The sequence below is a fragment of the Ovis aries genome, chromosome 3, assembly GCF_016772045.2.
Source record: "Ovis aries strain OAR_USU_Benz2616 breed Rambouillet chromosome 3, ARS-UI_Ramb_v3.0, whole genome shotgun sequence".
Taxonomy (NCBI): domain Eukaryota; kingdom Metazoa; phylum Chordata; class Mammalia; order Artiodactyla; family Bovidae; genus Ovis; species Ovis aries.
In genome coordinates, this window is record NC_056056.1 from 89,883,691 (window position 1) to 89,902,590 (window position 18,900).

At 37.7% G+C, this 18,900-nt stretch overlaps 1 protein-coding gene across 1 annotated transcript in view; it reads left to right on the forward strand.

Moving 5' to 3' along the window:
- The first annotated feature begins 8,171 nt into the window (after positions 1–8,171).
- The window catches only part of LOC132659527 (uncharacterized), a 34,450-nt gene continuing 23,721 nt past the window's right edge, over positions 8,172–18,900 (forward strand). The window contains exons 1-2 of the mRNA XM_060413658.1: positions 8,172–8,226; positions 8,677–8,838. Of these exons, the coding sequence (XP_060269641.1) occupies positions 8,172–8,226; positions 8,677–8,838 (217 nt within the window). The remainder of the gene's footprint in view (positions 8,227–8,676; positions 8,839–18,900) is intronic.

An 18,900-nucleotide genomic window follows, 5' to 3' on the forward strand; every position in this document is an offset into this window, starting at 1 on the left:
AATAAAGACTTTGAAGCCTGCCTGGAAGGGAAAAAGTGATATTTAAGTTGAAACCTAAAGTACAAGAAGAAGGTAGTTCAGTTGTGGGTGGGAGGTGGGGGGGGGGGAGGAAGAGTTGGGCAAGAAAAACCCTTCAAACCAGTCATGAGAAACATTTTCAGTAAAGACTCAAAAATGAAAAAAGGGAGGAGATGAGATTACATCCAGTAGTCATGTATGGATGTGAGAGTTGTACTATTAAGAAAGCTGAGCACCGAAGAATTGATGCTTTTGAACTGTGGTTTTGGAGAAGCCTCTTGAGGGTCTCTTGGACAGCAAGGAGATCAAACCAGTCAATCCTAAAGGAAATGAGTCCTGAATATTCATTGAAAGGACTGATGCTGAAACTGAAACTCCAATACTTTGGCCACCTGATGGGAAGAACTGACTCCTAAGAAAAGACCCTCATGCTGGAAAAGATTGAAGGCAGGAGGAAAAGGGGACAACAGAGGATGAGATGGCTGGATGGCATCACTGACTTGATGGACATGAGTTTGAGCAAGCTCTGGGAGTTGGCAATGGACAGGGAAGCCTGGTGGGCTGCAGTCCATGGGGTCACAGAGTCAGACACGACTGAATGACTTCACTTTCACTTTTCAGTTTCATGCATTGGAGAAGGAAATGACAACCCACTCCAGTGTTCTTGCCTGCAGAATCCCAGGGATGGGGGAGCCTGGTGGGCTGCTGTCTATAGGGTCTCACAGAGTCGGACATGACTGAAGCAACTTAGCAGCAGCAGCAGGGCTTAATTAAAGTCATAAAGTTAAGGAAATAAAACTTGAGCCCATACATAAAAATAAAAGTAAGGACTTTGAAATAAGAGTTCAATTCAGAATGGCTCAAGCATAAACCTGAGGAATCAAATCTAAAGCCTACCCTCTCTGCAATACTGGGCAGGATAAAGAGACTAAAGTCTTCACCAAGATGGTAGAAAGAAATTCAAAGTTTATATCAAACCCTGATATATTAATAAAAGCAGTACTGAATACAGATGATATCTTAATTTCATTACACAATATTTTCATTTACTCACAATTAATGCATTAACTCTCTACCAACTAATTGTTTTTACTGCCTCCCTATAAGTTTTAATTAAAGAAATTCTGAAATTTTCGTAGGGAGACCATTGCAGATATGATTCTTGTCCCAGAATGGAGAACTCCAAATTAGTGACACCCTTTATAGAATATTGCTTACTGCTTCTACAATGCCACTTTTTGTGTATTCTATGTACTAATTGGACTTCCCATGTGGCTTAGTGGCAAAGAATCTGCCCACCAATCCAGGAGATATGGATTCCATCTTGGATCAGGAAGATCCCCTGGAGAAGGAAATGGCAACCCACTCCAGTATTGCCTGGGAAATCCCATGGACAGAGGAACCTGGCAGGGCCATGGGGTCACAAAACAGCCAGACGTGACTTAGAGACTAAACAACAGCAAACAACAATAACAATGCACTAATTAACATCATCCTGTATACTCAATAACTTTTCAATAACTGCTTAGTAACAGCAGAACAGCTCATAACCACTATGGGTTTAGCCAGTCAGGATGCTAAGCATTTAATCATCTTGATTTGCGAAGATTGAAACCCTGTCAGTACAAAAAAAGAAAAATGATAAAAGGGTACTAAGCAGAAAGAGGCAAACTAATCTATCTGGTCTCCTTTAAAGTTGTATCCTCCCAGAAAATATCATTATAAATCAAGGTTAAATATGGAATTGAAAAGGTGTCACATGAAGAGGCTTCCCCAGAGGCTGCAATGCAGGAGCCGGAGCATGTATTCAATCCCTGTGTCAGGAAGATCACCTGGAAGACATGGCAACCCACTCCAGTATTCTTGCCTGGAAAACGCCATAGACAGAGGTGCCTAGCGGGCTACAGTAGATAGAGTCGCAAAGAATCAGACAAGACTGAAGCAATTTAGTATATACATGTGTGCGAGCACACACATACACACACACACACACACACACACACACACACAAAGAGAACAAAAAAGGAAAGAAGATCTGGCTTTGCTATCTCTTCCACAACTCCTGTTGGACTTTGTCATCTTAGACTCATCTATTAAATGAATTGATCCCTGGCATTTCTGAGCACAGGCACTGTATGGCTGACACTTGTTTACAGAAAATGATGATTTTTATCATGCACACACCAGCAGAGCAGAGAAAGGCACACAGCATTCACAGTCTGTCCTCTGTTTGCTTTCACTTATAGTATTTTAGGTGATCTTCCAATTAGTCCAGTAATCAACATGTCTTTACAGAGGGTCATATTGCAGACAGGTGCTCTGTACTATGGATGCTGTGGTGAACAGGAAGACATGATCCTTTCGATTATATTCTGAGTTTTTCCCATCAAATAGGTATGGGTTTATGAACTAGTAAAAAAAATTAAAAGTTTAACTTTTAAAACCCTCCCTTTCTACTATACCACATTTCTGGGTTTGTTGCTTTTGTTTAGTCACTAAGTCTTGTCTGACTCTTTGTTACTCCATTGACTGCAGAACTCCAGGCAGGCTTCCTACTTCACTGTCTCCCAGAGTTTGTTCAAATTCATGTCCATTGATTGAGTCAGTGATGCTATCTAACCATCTCATCCTCTGTCAACCCCTTCTCCTCTTGTCTTCAGTCTTTCCCAGCATCAGGGTCTTTTCTAAGGAGTCAGTTCTTTGCATCAGGTGGCCACAAGTATAGGAGCTTCAGCTTCAGCATCAGTCCCTCCAAAGAATATTCAGGACTGATTTCCTTTAGGATTCACTGGCTTGATCTCCTTGCAGTCCAAGGGATTCTTAAGAGTTTTCTCCAGCACCACAATTTGAAAGCACCAATTTTTCAGCACTCAGCCTTCTTGATGGTCCAACTCTCATATCCGTACATGACTACTGGAAAATCCATAGCTTTGTCATCAAAATGATGTCTATGCTTTTTAACACATTGTCTAGGTTTTTCACACCTTTTCTTCCAAGGAGCAAGCGCTTTTTAATTTCATGGCTGCGGTCATCATCCGCAGTGATTTTGGAGTCCTAGAAAATAAAATCTGTCACTGGTTCCACTTTTCCCCTACCTATTTGCCATGAAATGATGGGACCAGATGCATGAGCTCAGTTGTTTTTTTTTTTTTTAAGTTGATTTTCAAATCAGCTTTTTCACTCTCCTCTTTCACCCTCATCAAGTGGTTCTTTAGTTCCTCTTCACTTTCTGCCATTAGAGTGGTACTTTGTTGTGGCAAAGGGTCTTGGGTAGCTCAGTAAAGGTAAAAGCCATGTTATGCAGGGCCACCCATGACAGATGCATCATAATGAAGAGTTCTGACATTCTGCGTTACACAGACACAAAAGGTCTATATCCCTAAATAAGGGTTAAGAATCAAAGGCAGGAATTAGAAATATTTTTAGAGTAATTGTTTATCCTTTAATGATTTTGTGAGAATTATTAAAATGAGACCCTTATTGGGTCACCATGCTACAAGAACAATGGGTAAGGGGTTTTCCAAGATGACTCTAGAGAATCTATGAGGTGGAACAGTAGGCATTGACTGCTGTCAGCAGAGTAACAGGCTTGGCATCGCTGAACCATAAAGAGAGCTGCGTACTGTTTCTCTAAGTCTGCTGCACACTCCACCAGTCCCCAAAAAGCAATCTGATGTTAAATTAGAAAATGACAAAATTCTCCTTGCATTCCTCTTTCTTTTGTTCACAAAGTGGCCATGGAAGGAGTAAGTCAGTGATGAGTTGCCACAGAATGTTTCACCAGGTCACACCACTCCTTGAAAAAAAAATTGCTATAATGTGACACAATCACTATTCCAGTGACTGAAGCTAGAAGATTGCTGAGTATAATTTGCTGAACAACTGCTTCAGAAAATCAGGGTGCTTCTCCATGAGGACAAAATCACTTCTGATCTTCCAATTTGACTAAAAAGTATACAAGGCTTACTTCTATGGAAAGTACGTTGTGAAGCTTCGCAGAGGCCGAGCCTCCCTCCCTATCCTGGTTATGAAGTCAAGTTCCTCATCCTGATGCCTATTTCTTCCTTCAACTCACTTCAGCCTTATAAGTAGTCAGGGGCAAGAATTATTTTTCATGCTAAATGCTAACACAGTTAATGCAGCAGATGAGTCTGCTCCCTCACTATATACATGTTTGTGCACTTATTATATAACATTAAAAGCGTGTTAAATGTTTACTACTTTGCCAATCACAATTTTTATCTTTGCTATAAAATCCTTAAGGAAAAGCACTGCCTGCAGGGAAAAACATTTCTTATATTCAAGCAAATAGGCTTCCTTCAATGGCAAGATGGCACAATGGATGTTATTCTCTCACTTATCAAATTAGGCCTCTTCCTTTGAAGAGAAACCATCTACTCAAAGTAATATCCTCTAACACTCCTCAGCTTGAAGCAAATGTCCTCTCAACTGTGAGCTCTCTTTGCATAGAGAAAGTGACAGGGTCGAATAGAATAGGGCAAAGCAGCGATTATTTACAAAGTTTAAGAATAACTTCTTCAGCCCAAAAATGCTTCATCATAGAAAGCAGAGATTTTACTTAAGCATGGTCCCATTTGAAAATGCAGGTGAAAGTCTTGGACAACAAGGGATCTGTCTCTGTGACAGCACTGGGTGCAAAGAAAGGAGATGGATCTTCTCCAAGGTGCTGAAAAAAAGGTGCAACAGAAGAAAAACCTCATCCCATAGTTCCTCTTGTAACATAATCTATTCTTATGTCAATTGACTGACAAGTTGAAAAGAGGATTTTCCGCTGCTGGGTTGGTGTTTGGACTGAACACAAAGTAAGTTAGAGAAATTCCTGAAGAACTCCACCACCAGAGTTCATCAGCAATCAGGCCCAGCTTCATTTATTCCCTCCTAAATCCAAGAAAAGTATAAGTAAGTGATGCTTTAGCTACAGACTAGCAAGCATCTGATTGTTTTCCATTGGTTCAGAGCCCACCTACAAAGGTTTGTAGGTGGTTTGTCCTTAAAGACCATCAGAACTAAGGCTGTAATTTATAGCCCCATCCAATTATAAAATAAAACTAACCGTCTACCCCACAAATGACTGAGTTAAAAATTCCATCAGAGTGTCTTAAAATTTGCTGTAATACAAGAACCATTAGATGAAACAAAGATTCATGCCTGGATTGTCCTTTAATAAAGTTTCATTATTTCTTCACATTTATGAGAATCAAAGTTACAGTGAGAACTGACAGCTCTCAGGAGTTTTAACAAACTACTGTTCAATTCCTGAGGACCTCAGAGTCCTTTCCCCAGTCTCCCAGTGAATTATGAATTGGCTGACCTACACTAGTACAGCCTTCAACTTAAAAAAAAAAAATTAAAAGGCAGGAGAACTTGGGAATAAATCAGCCATCCCCTGAGGACACAGAACAGAGATGAAAACTCGCTGACTTCTTTGAGTTCTCCCAGTGCGACTAGGACAAAGAAGCAAAGAGAACAAAGGCTAAAGGACGTAATAAAAATGGTGGCTCTGAATTTTAAGCTGTCACACCGCAAAGCAAAACTGAGATTGGAGAGTGATCTGGTGTGATTTCCGTCATTGCAAAGGTTCTGAGTTGCCAGACAAGCCCTATACAGCAATTGGCTTTAACCAGTGGTGTGTATCAGAGTCACCTTTGGATATCTTTTAAAAACCTATTGTATTTTTGACCCGTATCACTGAAAGGTCATTGGGTCTGAAGTCACTGAAACTGGGGTAATTTTTCAGAGTTCCTTAGAGTACTTGGAGGCACTGATTAAGAACTACTGTGATAGAGGATGATTTCCAGAACAGTGCTTCTCAAACTTCAATGTGCTTGTAAATAATTCTAATATCACCCCCAAATCTCAGGCTCTTCATTAAAATATTCTGACTCAAGGGGTCTGAGATAGGGCTGAATTTCTACATTTATAACAAACTCCCTAGTGACGTCCATACTGCTGGTGTGGGGACCCCACTCTATGAGGCAAGTAAGTAAGCTTTATATCCCAACTTCAGGTCAGTGGCCATGGGGTAGATGTAGGCAGCCTGGGGTTGGTCCATGTACAGTTTATGGATCATCCACCACAAAAATCACCTGAAGTACTTATTAAAATTATTAAAGTATACTTATTAAAATTCCAGGGCCTCACCCCAAACACATCCAATCAGAGCCAGTTAAACAAGCTCCCTGTGTAGTCCTATATACACATTAAAATTTGAGAACCACTAAGAGTTAGAGAATGGATAATTAAAAGAACTATGAGCCCCATAATCATTCAATAATGAATCATAACTTTAAATGCATTATTAATTTAATGCATTTTAAGCCTCTAATTTCCAGTTAGAACTGGAAATAGAGGTAGGAGTTTGAAAACAATAGAATCACCCTGATACATAACTTATATATATATATATATATATGTATGTATATACATATGGGGCTTTCCTGGTGGCTCAGTGGTAAAGAATCCACCTACAATGCAGGAGACATAGGTGCAATCCCTGGGTTGGTAAGATCCCTTGGAGATGGAAATGGCAACCCATTCCACTATTCTTCCCTAAATATGTATATATATATACACACACATATATACATGACAAACAAAATCTGAAGTATATCATTAACTTGCCTATCTCTACATTGGCTATGCTATCACCTATGAAACTATCCCCAGAATTGTCATACCTTGGGGTCACTTATCAGCTATTTTGGTCTATTTTCCCAGCTGTTTTTCCTTTACCAACACCTACTAACTCACTTCTTTGTCTTACCTGAATATTCTATGTATTCTCTATCCCTGCCAGAGAAAAATAACCTTTAATTTCATCCAGAAAATACTGTTCTGTAACTGATATTCTGAACTCCAAATCTTTAAATGTTATTTCTGACACTAGAATATAAATTCACAAAATGGAAGAACCAAAATATTTTTCTTCTTGGAAGTAGTAATCAAAAGGACATCATTTTCTTGCTTATGAAAAAATTTTAAAAATCTGCATTTGCAAAAATTTGAGTATTAATAATTAAAAAATTTTAAATCAAGGTTGTACTAGGCATTAGAAAAACAGGGACCTAGAAATTATGTGTTTAACTGAGTAATACAGGACTTAAAATTTTTCTTCCCCCCATATACAAGCTGGAATTTTTAGGGTCATAGTTGCATGAAATTTCATTATTCTAAATAAATTAAATGTATATAATACATACACATATAATACATTATGTAAAATGTTCTATGTATCTTTAAAATACTTTTCATGTAACTGACTATTATGGACTTGAAAAATATCTTCTAACAGATAATTCCTCACAATTTAATATGGAAAAATGTTTGATGAGATGAGGCTATATCATGCTCATTCATTTGCTCTTACTTTTGGTCATCACATTTCCTGTGTTCATATGTCTTACTAATAATAACATCAGAGATTACTGTGACAAATGGCTAAGGATCAGAAAGCAGTCAATCGAGTCTATGAGGATGAGGGGCATTATGAGTTGCCCATGACTGCATCAGTAAATTACTATAAATTTGGTAGCCTACATCAACACAAATATTATCTTACGTTTATAAACTTAAGGAGTCCAAGACGGATCTTACAGACTAAAATCAAAATGTTGACAAAGCTGTATTTCTTTTGGAACAAATTAAATTTTAAAACAAATAAAACACTCCGCAAATCCTAGTCTTAAAATGAGGGACTTCTAGATGCAGGGGACTGTCTGGATGGTAGTCCCAGCTGAAGCATTCATGTTTCCTTTAGGATATATTTTATGGGGAACTGTTAGCAGCAAAACAAAATTCTTATAAAGTCCTGTCCATTCTTCAATATTCTGACTCAAGCATAGAAATATTCTCTCTTAAGATCCCATAGCACCGTTGGGTCAAACTTAGAACATTAAAGATTGATTTTATAAAATTTTTAGGACTTTTAAAGTACTAAAAACAAAGAACATCTAAATATTTAAATAATTTGCCTTAGATGATCTTGTTTGATCTCTAAAGTTTATATCAGAAATTTGATTTTTGCCCCCTCCTAGATCCTGGTAAATATTAAGTAGGCAATCATCGTGGCCGTCACTCAAGAGCTCACATCTAGACATGTGCTCTTCTCAAAGACACATAAGGCACTGCTGCCAATGTACCTGTCAAGTCCTCCTTCAAGTTCCCTGAGTAAACTTGTGCCTTCACAAGGTGAGAGACACCCGGAACTATCATTCTCAACTTCCCTACCTTCTAGCTATAACAGTCCCTCCACCACCACCATGCACATACTAATACATAAGTCTCTCACATCCAGTAAGTTCTTAGGCCTACAAACTGACATCAAGATCAACAAGCTAGTCTTAATCAAGTTTGGCAAGGACTGGTTAATCAAGATTTTGGTACAAAATAAACAGTATAACTTTAAAGCAGCCCCTATAGAGAATGAGCACATATTCACTTTTGCTCTTTAGATTCCTTTTTCTCTTATTTTCTTAGAGCAGGTGCTGCTGCTGCTGCTGCTGCTAAGTCACGTCAGTCGTGTCTGACTCTGTGTGACCCCATAGACGCAGCCCACAAGTCTCCCCTGTCCCTGAGAGAAGGTGCAAAAGTTCTCAAAAATCGAAACTGCTATAATGTAACTCCTGCCTCTCTCACTAGCCACTTATATCATCAATGGAGATGGAAGCACAATTGGAATTTGTGAGGGCCTTGCATTCAAAAGAACAAATTTCCCCAGGGCAGTAGACCTCTACATCGACTGCACATTGGAATCAATGTACAGTCTAGTTGCTTCCCAAATCATTCTAAACTTCAGCCAAGGTAGACAGCAACTAAGCAGGAGCAGGACTGGCCTACCATTGCATATTGCCAAGTTAGTTGAATAATTTTTTTTAATGAAAGGTCATTCTTAAGTATTGTAGAATGTTTAGCAGCATCCCTTCCCACTTCTCAGTAGATAGCAGTAGATTGGCTATACAGTTCAGTCACTCAGTCATGTCTGACTCTTTGTGACCCCATGGACTGCAGCATGCTAGACTTCCCTGCCCATCACTAACTCCCGGAGCTTGCTCAAACTCATGTCCATCAGTTGGTGATACCATCCAACCAGCTCATCCTCTATCGACCACTTCTCCTCCTGCCTTCAATCTTTCCCAGCATCAGGTTTTTTTCAAATGAGTCTGTTCTTCGCATCAGGTGGCCAAAGTATTGGAGTTTCAGCTTCAGCATCAGTCCTTCCAATGAATATTCAGGACTTATTTCCTTTAGGATGGACTGGTTGGATCTCCTTGCAGTCCAAGGGACTCTCAAGAGTCTTCTCCAACACCACAGTTCAAAAGCATCAATTATTCAGCACTCAGCTTTCTTTATAGTCCAACTCTCACATACATCCATGACTACTGGAAAAACCATAACTTTGACTATATGGACCTTTCTTGGCAAAGTAATGTCTCTGCTTTTTAATATGCTGTCTGCTGCTGCTACTGCTAAGTCATTTCAGTCATGTCCGACTCTGTGCGACCCCATAGATGGAAGGCCACGAGGCTCCCCCATCCCTGGGATTCTCCAGGCAAGAACACTGGAGTGGGTTGCCATTTCCTTCTCGAAATATGCTGTCTAGGTTGGTCATAACTTTTCTTCCCAAGGAGCAAGCATTTTTTTAATTTCATGGCTGCAGTCACAACCTGCAGTGATTTTAGAGCCCAAGAAAAGAAAGTCTGTCACTGTTTCCACTGTTTCCCCATCTATTTGCCATGAAGTGATGGGACCAGATGACATGATCTTTGTTTTTGGAATGTTGAATTTAAGCCAGTTTTTTCACTCTCTTCTTTCACTTTCATCAAGAGGCCCTTTAGTTCTTTTTCATTTTCTGCCATAAGGGTGGTATCATCTGCTTATCTGAGGTTACTGATATATCTCCCAGCAAACTTGATTTCAGCTTGTGCTTCATCCAGCCCGGCACCTCACATGATGTACTCTGCATATAAGTTAAATAAGCAGGGTAACAATATACAGCATTGACATTCTCCTTTCCTGATTTGGAACTAGTCTGTTGTTCCAGGTCTGGTTCTAACCACTGCTTCTTGACCTGCATACAGATTTCACAGGAGGCAGGTCGGGTGGTCTGGTATTCCCATCTCTTGAAAAATTTTCCACAGTTTTTTGTGATCCTCACAGTCAAAGGCTTTGGTGTAATCAATGAAGCAGAAGTAGATGTTTTACTGGCACTCTCTTGCTCTTTTGATGATCCAACAGATGTTGGTAATTTGATCTCTGGTTACTCTGCCTTTTCTAAAAATAGCTTGAACATCTGGAAGTTCATGGTTCATGTACCGTTGAAACCTGGCTTGGAGAATTTTGAGCATTACTTTACTAGCATGTGAGATGAATGCAATTGTGTGGTAGTTTGAACATTCTTTGGCATTGCCTTTCTTGGGATTGGAATGAAAACGGACCTTTTCCAGTCCTGTGGCCACTGCTGAGTTTTCCAAGTTTGCTGGCATATTGAGTGCAGTACTTTCACAGCATCATCTTTTAGGATTTGAAAAAGCTCAACTGGAATTGCATCACCTCCACTAGCTTTGTTTGTCATGATGCTTCCTAAGGCCCAGTTGACTTTGCATTCCAGGATATCTGGCTCTAGATGAGTGATCACACCATCATGCTTGTCTGGGTCATGAAGATCTTTTTTTCATGATCTTTTTTTATGAAGATTGTCTCTCCCTGTACAGACAAGCAAAGATATCTCCAGACATTGCTGAATTTCCTCTAAGGGGTAAAACTGCCTCCAACTGAGATCCATTGCCTTCTTCAGTCTTGATTCTTCTGCGTTCAGATGCAGGCAGTAAATAAGCATCTGATAGGGAGTAAGGTTACTGCCCTCATGTCAAAATGTCCAGGTTAGAATCTAAGTTTTCAACCTACCAGTTGTGTGAACTGGGACAAATTTCTTAATCTCCCTGAGACAGTTATGCATTGGAGCTGATAAGTGCACATAACTTACAAGGTTACTGTGGTATGAGCTAGCACCAGTAAAGCCCCTTAAAGAATACAGTAAGTACTCACTGAATGTTAGCTTCTACTGTTACTGGTAATAGTCTTTCCAAAGTTTCACATCCATAAGGGAAACACACAATGCTGAGACTCTCTCTATAGGTTTTTACTGTAGTTTGGACAGTGTGAGGCAAGTCAGAGTCCTGGAAGATGATGGCTTAGTATCAAGCCTGCTCTGTCTCATAGCCCAGATGGTAGCAGTTTTTGATCAGCTGATTACATGGCCAGTCAATGAAAAAGACAGGCAAGTCCCTATTTGGCTATCAGTTCCTTGAATATAGAGAAATGACTATATTCAATGACTTTCCTAACCTCCTTTATACAGATGAGTGCACACACACACATAGTCTCCACCATACCATTTCTTTCTTTGACTTATGAACAATATAGACTCATTCATACAATCAAAAACAATGTATTGAATACAGCTGAGATTCACCTAGGCAAAGCATTCAAATATCTATGGAATCACATATAATAATTGCTATTATTTATCACATATATATAAACCTCCATTTTCCCAGAGATTTTTGAATTTTAAAATCTAAAATATGCCTATGTCCACATTCTAAACAACAAATAACTTTAGTATATAGTTGCTTGATTATAATAAATCCTATCCTTTAAATTACCATCCTGATTGAGATTTAAATGGAACACAAGAAAACTCCTGTGTTTCATTTCTACACAAACAGACACAATTAACCAACTCGAGTGGGTAGTCTATCCCTTCTCCAGTGGATCTTCTTACCTAGGAATCGAACCAGGGTCTCCTACATTGCAGGCTGATTCCTTGCCAGCTGAGCTACCAAGGAAGCCCAATTAACTTCTAGTTACCAAATATATGTTCTGGTATTACCACATGAAGCAACTTTCTGATTCTCTGGACATCAGCTGAGTGTCCTGTAAGTTAACCCAATTCTGACATTAAGTACCTGGAGACAGAATTAGGTCCCACAGGTTAAGGGCTCAACCCTATAAAATTGCTCTCAACTCCAGACACCAATCACAACTTCATATTACTACCTGTGCTTCTGATGCCTCAGCTATAAACTAGGACTCCCCATCACCCTGTCCTTGGATTCAATCATTTGCTAGAATGGTTCACAGATGTCAACAAAATGATTTACTTACTAGATTAGTGGTTTACTATAAACGAGGACTCAGGAACAGCCATATGGAAGTGGTTCACAGGGCAAGGGATGGAGGAAGGTGCACAGAGTTTCATGCTCTTTCCAGGCATGTTACCAAGCCTCAGCACAAATACATGTTCACCAACCTAGAAGCTATTGAAATCTTGTTCTTTTTGGTTATTATGGAGGCTTCATTACATAGACATGATTTATTAAATCAGTTGCCATTGGTGACTGATTCAACCTCAACAACTGCAACAGTAATTATCCAAGAGAAATAATAATCAGGGAAACATAAAACACTGAACAACAATTGCATATAAGTAGTAGGGATGAAGATCATGGCTTAAAAATTCTAGAAGTCTTATCTTAACCTGGAAGTAAAATGTAAATTAACTTTAGACTTTCATAAACAGGCATGTTAAAACAGCTAGAGTAATCACTTAAAAAATAAAACAGAACACATACTTCCAAACAAACAGAAGGAGAAAACTAATGGGAAAACAACAAGGAACCTCAATTAATGAAATAATGATGAGAAAGGAGAGGTGAAAAAAAGAAATAGAATGTATCATATATAAAGAAAGTATCAAATCAAAGGGAACTCATTATCAAAAGTGTATTTTAAAACTAAGATCAAAGAAGACCTTTAGAAATTATATTCCTTCAGAGGAAGAACAAAAAGAAAAAAATTATACAAAAAGAAAATAATTATAGAAATTCAGAATCATACATGGCTGTTTACATACAAAACATAAGTTAAAGTCTATGAATTACTAAAAACTAAGAAAGAAATACTTCTCTTAGAATTTCTGAATGTTCCCATAAATTTTTGAATCAGTTAATACAGATTATTGCTAAAATGTTTTACTTTGAATGTACAGAATTCTTTCTTCTATTCAAGAGCTTGATATTTAATCATAGAGATGACTCAAAGACCACAATTTCTATAAATAATGTAATTCTGTAAAACATCTAACTCATTCTAAGATCAAATATAGCATAGGTCTCTTTGATTATGTTTTAATACAAATAGTTCTCCAGGGTAACAGTGTATAATTTGATACAAAGAATGTTTTTTAACCCCCTTGTATCTCCAATCATACACTTGAATAATATTTCAGAAAAAAAAGAATCTCTTCTCTGGCACTTTTTTCTATTTCTCCTTGGACAAGAAATATGCTGAGTGTTTTAAAACATGACTATTTCTGTACACTCTGGGTTAAAAGCAGAGGTTATCTTTTCCAAATTAGAAGGAAGGAGATTTACTATTGCTCTTAAAAAAAAAAAGAAATTCATTTCCTAGCATGCATCAGTATCTACTATACTGTTTGAAATTTACAAATACCAACACATGTGCCATATCTGTGACTTTCAAACTTGTGTGTTTATAAAAATTTATATGATATTTCTTCATCGTATAGCTTTCTGATGCCTACCTCCAGAAACTCTGATGAGGGGAAATGACACAAAGAAAGGGAGCTGCATATTTAATGACACCCTCTGCGTCTAAAGTGCTAGTCAGCTGCAGCATCAGCACCATTTAGAGCTTGTTAGAAATGTAGAATTTCAGGCTCCAACCCAGACCTTGAGTCAGAATCTAAATTTTATCAAGATTCCCAGATTATTCATACACATATTGAAGATTGAGCAGCAATGTTTTAAACATAGGAGTCCTTGGTTGTAATTCAGATAAGGACTAGAAAGAATTTATAAAGTCTGATGAATTTAACTTATTCTAGAATAAATATTCTTAAACTGAAACATATTTTAGAACAGAATTTAAGTCATTTTCTTCAACTATACATGGCATGGAAACATTGCTCTCACTGTAGTTAAATCGTGAATTAGGGACTTGAAACAATAATAGGCTTTGCTGTAAGTAATGGAGAATTGGAAAATAGAGACAGGAGTTTCTCTCTCAAGTAAAAGCAGTCCACACATTAGAAGACCAGAGTTGTTATTTCAGCTTCATGCTGACATCAATGACCCTGGATCTTATCCTTTTCCCTCATCTAAATGGTTTCTACATCTCCAGTGATCAGGTCCAAGTTCCAGCAAGTGGACCAAAGAAAGCGAGCAAAGACAAAAAGGCATGCCCTCCCTTTCAAAGTGTGTTTATGAAAAATTCACACAACATTTTGCTTCCATTTCGGTGGCCAGATCTTAGACATATCCTTATAATCAATGGACAAGGAATGACAGAAATGTAAACTTCAGTCTGGAAATACTACCATCCTCAATATACCAGAGATTCTATTAATTAGGGAAGAAGGAGAGAATGGATGTTGGGACAGGCAACTAACATGCTTTAAGCCTAAGCATGTCTAGAGGCAACCTCCAATTCAAAACATCTGACATGTAAAACAACTTGTGGCCTGCTCTACTGTTTGAGAAGATATTGTGAAATTTAATGCTTTGAAGAAAGTTGTGAGGTGCATCATGGGAAAGAAAAAAAAAGAAAATATGGAAGGGCCCTTCCAGAGGCACCTTCTGCATGGTGGCACTTTCTGGAAATATAAAGAGCATAGCTTACATGCTTTGCAGTGGTCCTAACCCAGTGACCCACTTATTAGCCCACCTGTGCAGAATCCATCTCTGATTTGGCCTGATGTTTTGCTTTTTTTCCCCACTTTTATAGCAAGTGTTTAAAAGTCCACAATTAGTAATTCAAACATCCTAGTTTTAAAATATTAATAGCTATGGAGTGGTTATAGGCTACCAGTCATTCATTAGTGTGAATTGGCTTAATTATCTTAATTTCCTAGTGACTGACAAACATCAGCTTCTTTGTAGAAAGGAAACTATAACACATGGCTAAGTGAGGTAAGGAAATCACTTTAGAGGACCAAACCATTGTTCTGTTTCTCAGTTGAAATGGTAAAAAGGCATAGCCTCAAAATTATTAGAGACCAGAAGGAAAGGGGCTTGACAGTATTGGAGTGGGGTGCAGAGAGAAAGGTAGATTGATGGAAAATTAAAAGTTAACTATTTCTAAAATTTGCCTGAAATTGTCAGGGTACCACGAATTGGTAAGGAAAAAAAAAATCCCCTTCTCTCTTTGGTAATAACATAACACTCTTAGTTACCAGGGTACACGACATAGTGTTCTCAGCTAATATTAAAAGCACCCGTGTGTGTGTGTGTGTGTGTGTGTGTGTGTGTGTGCACGTGCGCGTGCGCTTGCGCAGGCGCGTGCCCTTTTCAGTCATGTCCAACTCTTTGTGACCCCATGGACCATAGCTCACTTGGCTCCTTTGTCCATGGAATTTTCCAGGCAAGAATATTGGAGTGGGTTGCCATTTCCTACTTTAGGGGATCTTCCCAACCCAGGGATTAAATCCCATCTCTTGAGTTTCCTGCATTGGTAGGTAGATTCTTTACCATTAGCACTACCTGGGAAGTCTCTTGTGTGGGTCAATTGGCAGTTCAGTATATTTTTAATGATAAGTTACAGATAAACTAGCATATATTGTATTTTATAGAAAATGCATAGAGTCCCAAGCAACTGAAGGGGAAATAAAATTTTTCTTCATAGTGTGTATCTAAATTAGGAATTACCAAATCCAACATTTCCAAACCAACATATTGTTGCTGTTGTTGTAGTCATTGCTGTTGAAGAACTCTTTTACATACACAGTCATCTGTAGAACAATATAAAACATAAAAAGAAGAAAGCAGCTCTGCCTGAATCAGAACCCATGAATCCCGATCTCCAGCTCTCTCTGAAGTCCCCAAATACAAGGCAGACCTTCAAAACCACTGTTCTGAAGGAAGAAGGAACAGTATCTCAAAATAACACAAGGGCTCAGATTTCTTAGTAAGAAATATAAATATTTCCCTCACATCTGCAACATCTGTAAAATACATTGTAGGTGGATCAAAGGCATGGTTGCTGCTGCTGTTGGTATTCACTTAAGAATGAACTACTAGTGTACAGACTGAATAGAATTTTAAACTTTGAAAGAATTTTCACTTATACTAGTCATGAATAATACACATCTTTTATGAGGAAGATAGCACAGGTACTACTGTGATCATCTTATTGATAAGGAAATTGAAATTTGCATAATTTAAGTGACTTTAAGTAGTGACATTGCCAGAAAGTGATGGAGGTAGAACAAGAATTCAGATCTTTGGACTTCTCAACTCTGGCTCCTCTTTATAATCACCAGAGAAACTAATTTTAAAAATCAAGGACTTAGGGAGAATGGCAGTGGGATACTTATTAAATATCCCATAATCTTTCCCCACTCCAACCAAATCTGAAAGAACAAATCTAAACAGCCACCAGCAACAGCCGCAACAAAACTAGGAGTAAACAGAAACCAAAAATATGAGTAAAAAAGTGAGGAAAACCAGCAGTTGCAAATATACACGTGAGCCCCATGTGTGGGGAGGGAGAAAAAGAAGGCAGAGCAGTGTCTAATGGCTCTAAGAACCATAGTGCCCCAAAGTACCAAAACACTCGCTGTGATGCCAATCTGGAAGCAGAAGCTAGGAGGGCTGTTACTGTTGTCACCTGAATGTGGGGCAGTGGGGACCATTGTAAGATTAGATGTAGCACAAGTCATCTGAGCCCTGAATTTTCAAAATGAATAAAAGGAAGCTCCCATGCAAGATAAAAGCCCACCTTAAGAATACCAATTGAGCAGGCAGGTACAATAGAACAAAGGAAAAAGAAATTTCAGATAAAAATGGAAGAAGGGTGCAGAGAAGTCAGATCTCAAAACTACTATTTTTTTTTTATCATTTTGTGGAATCAATAGAAAAGGTAGTTATAAATCTAGTTTGAATCTAGAAAAGCTATTCTGTTTAAATATAGGGAAACATTCTCTTAAACATAAGCAAATAAGAAAGTATTATTAAGTTCCATACAAAGTTACTCTTAAAAAAGTAAGGAGCTGAATATAATAAGGCTCTCTATAAATATACATTCACAAAACTCTATCTTAATATTTTTGTAAAAAAAAGTAAAACTTTTTTAAAAAATTATAGAAGCTATGAAAGAGCATAAAAGAGAATTAGAAACATGTAGAAATGAGTTTACTGGGAAATGGAAGCTATGCAAGAAGAGGGGACATAACTCAGAAATGAACATGAATAGAAGAAATATCATTTTAGAAAAGACTAAAATTGAAATGATTCTAAAGTAAATGAACAAAATACATATGTCTTAAGAGAAAGAGAAAGTGGAAAGCAGGGAAGTTTTAAAAATAATAAATACAAATAAGATTCAAAATATTCTTTTTTTTAACTTTTTATTTTTACTTTATTTTACTTTGTAATACTATATTGGTTTTGCCATACATTGACATGAATCCACCACGGGTGTACATGCGATCCCAAACATGAACCCCCCTCCCACTTCCCTCTTGAGAAAAGAGACAGCTATAGAAGATAAGCAAAGAAGATTTGACATATTGTTATGAGTCCTTGAAGAAAGTTAAAGCAAAGAAAAAAAAAGTAGTACAAAAAGCTACAAATCAGGAAAACTTCTCTGAAGTTAAAATAATAATAAAATAAAAATGCTTGAAATTTTGATTGAAAAGTCATGCCACATGTATGGGAAAGTCATCATGGACAGTCATGATGTATTCTAGTAAAATAATTGTACTTCAAAGAAAAAAGGAGTCTTGTACATATAAGTGTGCCCCACTTTCCAAAATCACCTCTAAGAAAAAGAAAATCAGGTTGTCATCAGACATTTTGACTTTGTGTCAGAAGAAAATGAAGCAAAATATGTAACATACTTATGGAAAAGGAAATGTGAACCAGTGTGTATTAGTCAGACAAACATAACTTCAGGTAAAAAGTGCACAACTATTACTAACCTGCCAAACAAAGAGGAAAACAACAGCTGTCACAAGCCTCACAAAAACAGAGAATAGCACTTCCTCCACTGAAGAAATCTTCAGACAACCAAAACGATGAGAAACTTTGATGCAAGATCTGGCAGTGGATATTAAATATAAATTTATCTGTAGAACTCAGATAAAGTGATAATTACAATGAGAAAAGTATCATATGTGACGATACAGTTTCTGACTATAATAAAATGGGACATAGATGAACAAAAACAGGGCCATATATAAAAAGAGAATGAGCTTACTGATTGCCTTTTGATACTATTTGGGAGTGAAGCTATATTATTCCAAATACATGCTGGAGAAAGGGAGCAAGGAAGAAGTTACTAGTAATGTTCTTGATTTCTAGTAGTAGGGAACAGATGAAAAATAGAAGAATAAGAAGGAATGAACCATTCACAGACACTACAGCAGATGAATCTCAAAATAATAATACTGAGGGCAAGAAGCCAGAAAAAATGGCTCAGTTTTCAAAAATGTCTCAGAATGCATGACTCAATTAATATAAAATTCTAGAAAATTTAACTAATGTATAATAATAAGAAGCCAATAAGTCGTTGAGTGGAGACAGATGGAGGTGGTGGCAATGAAGGAACAGGAGGTAGAGATTATGCAGATCGCAAAGGAGCAGGAGGAAAGTCTTTGGGTGATAGATGGGTTCATTTTCTTCCTTGTGCTGATGAGTTCACAAGGTATACATATATAAAAATGTATTGAATTGTAAACTTTAGATTGTATATGTATTTTTTACATGTCAGTTATACCTCAATTGGAGAAGGAAATGGTAACCCACTCAAGTATTCTTGCCTGGAGAATCCATGGACAGAAGA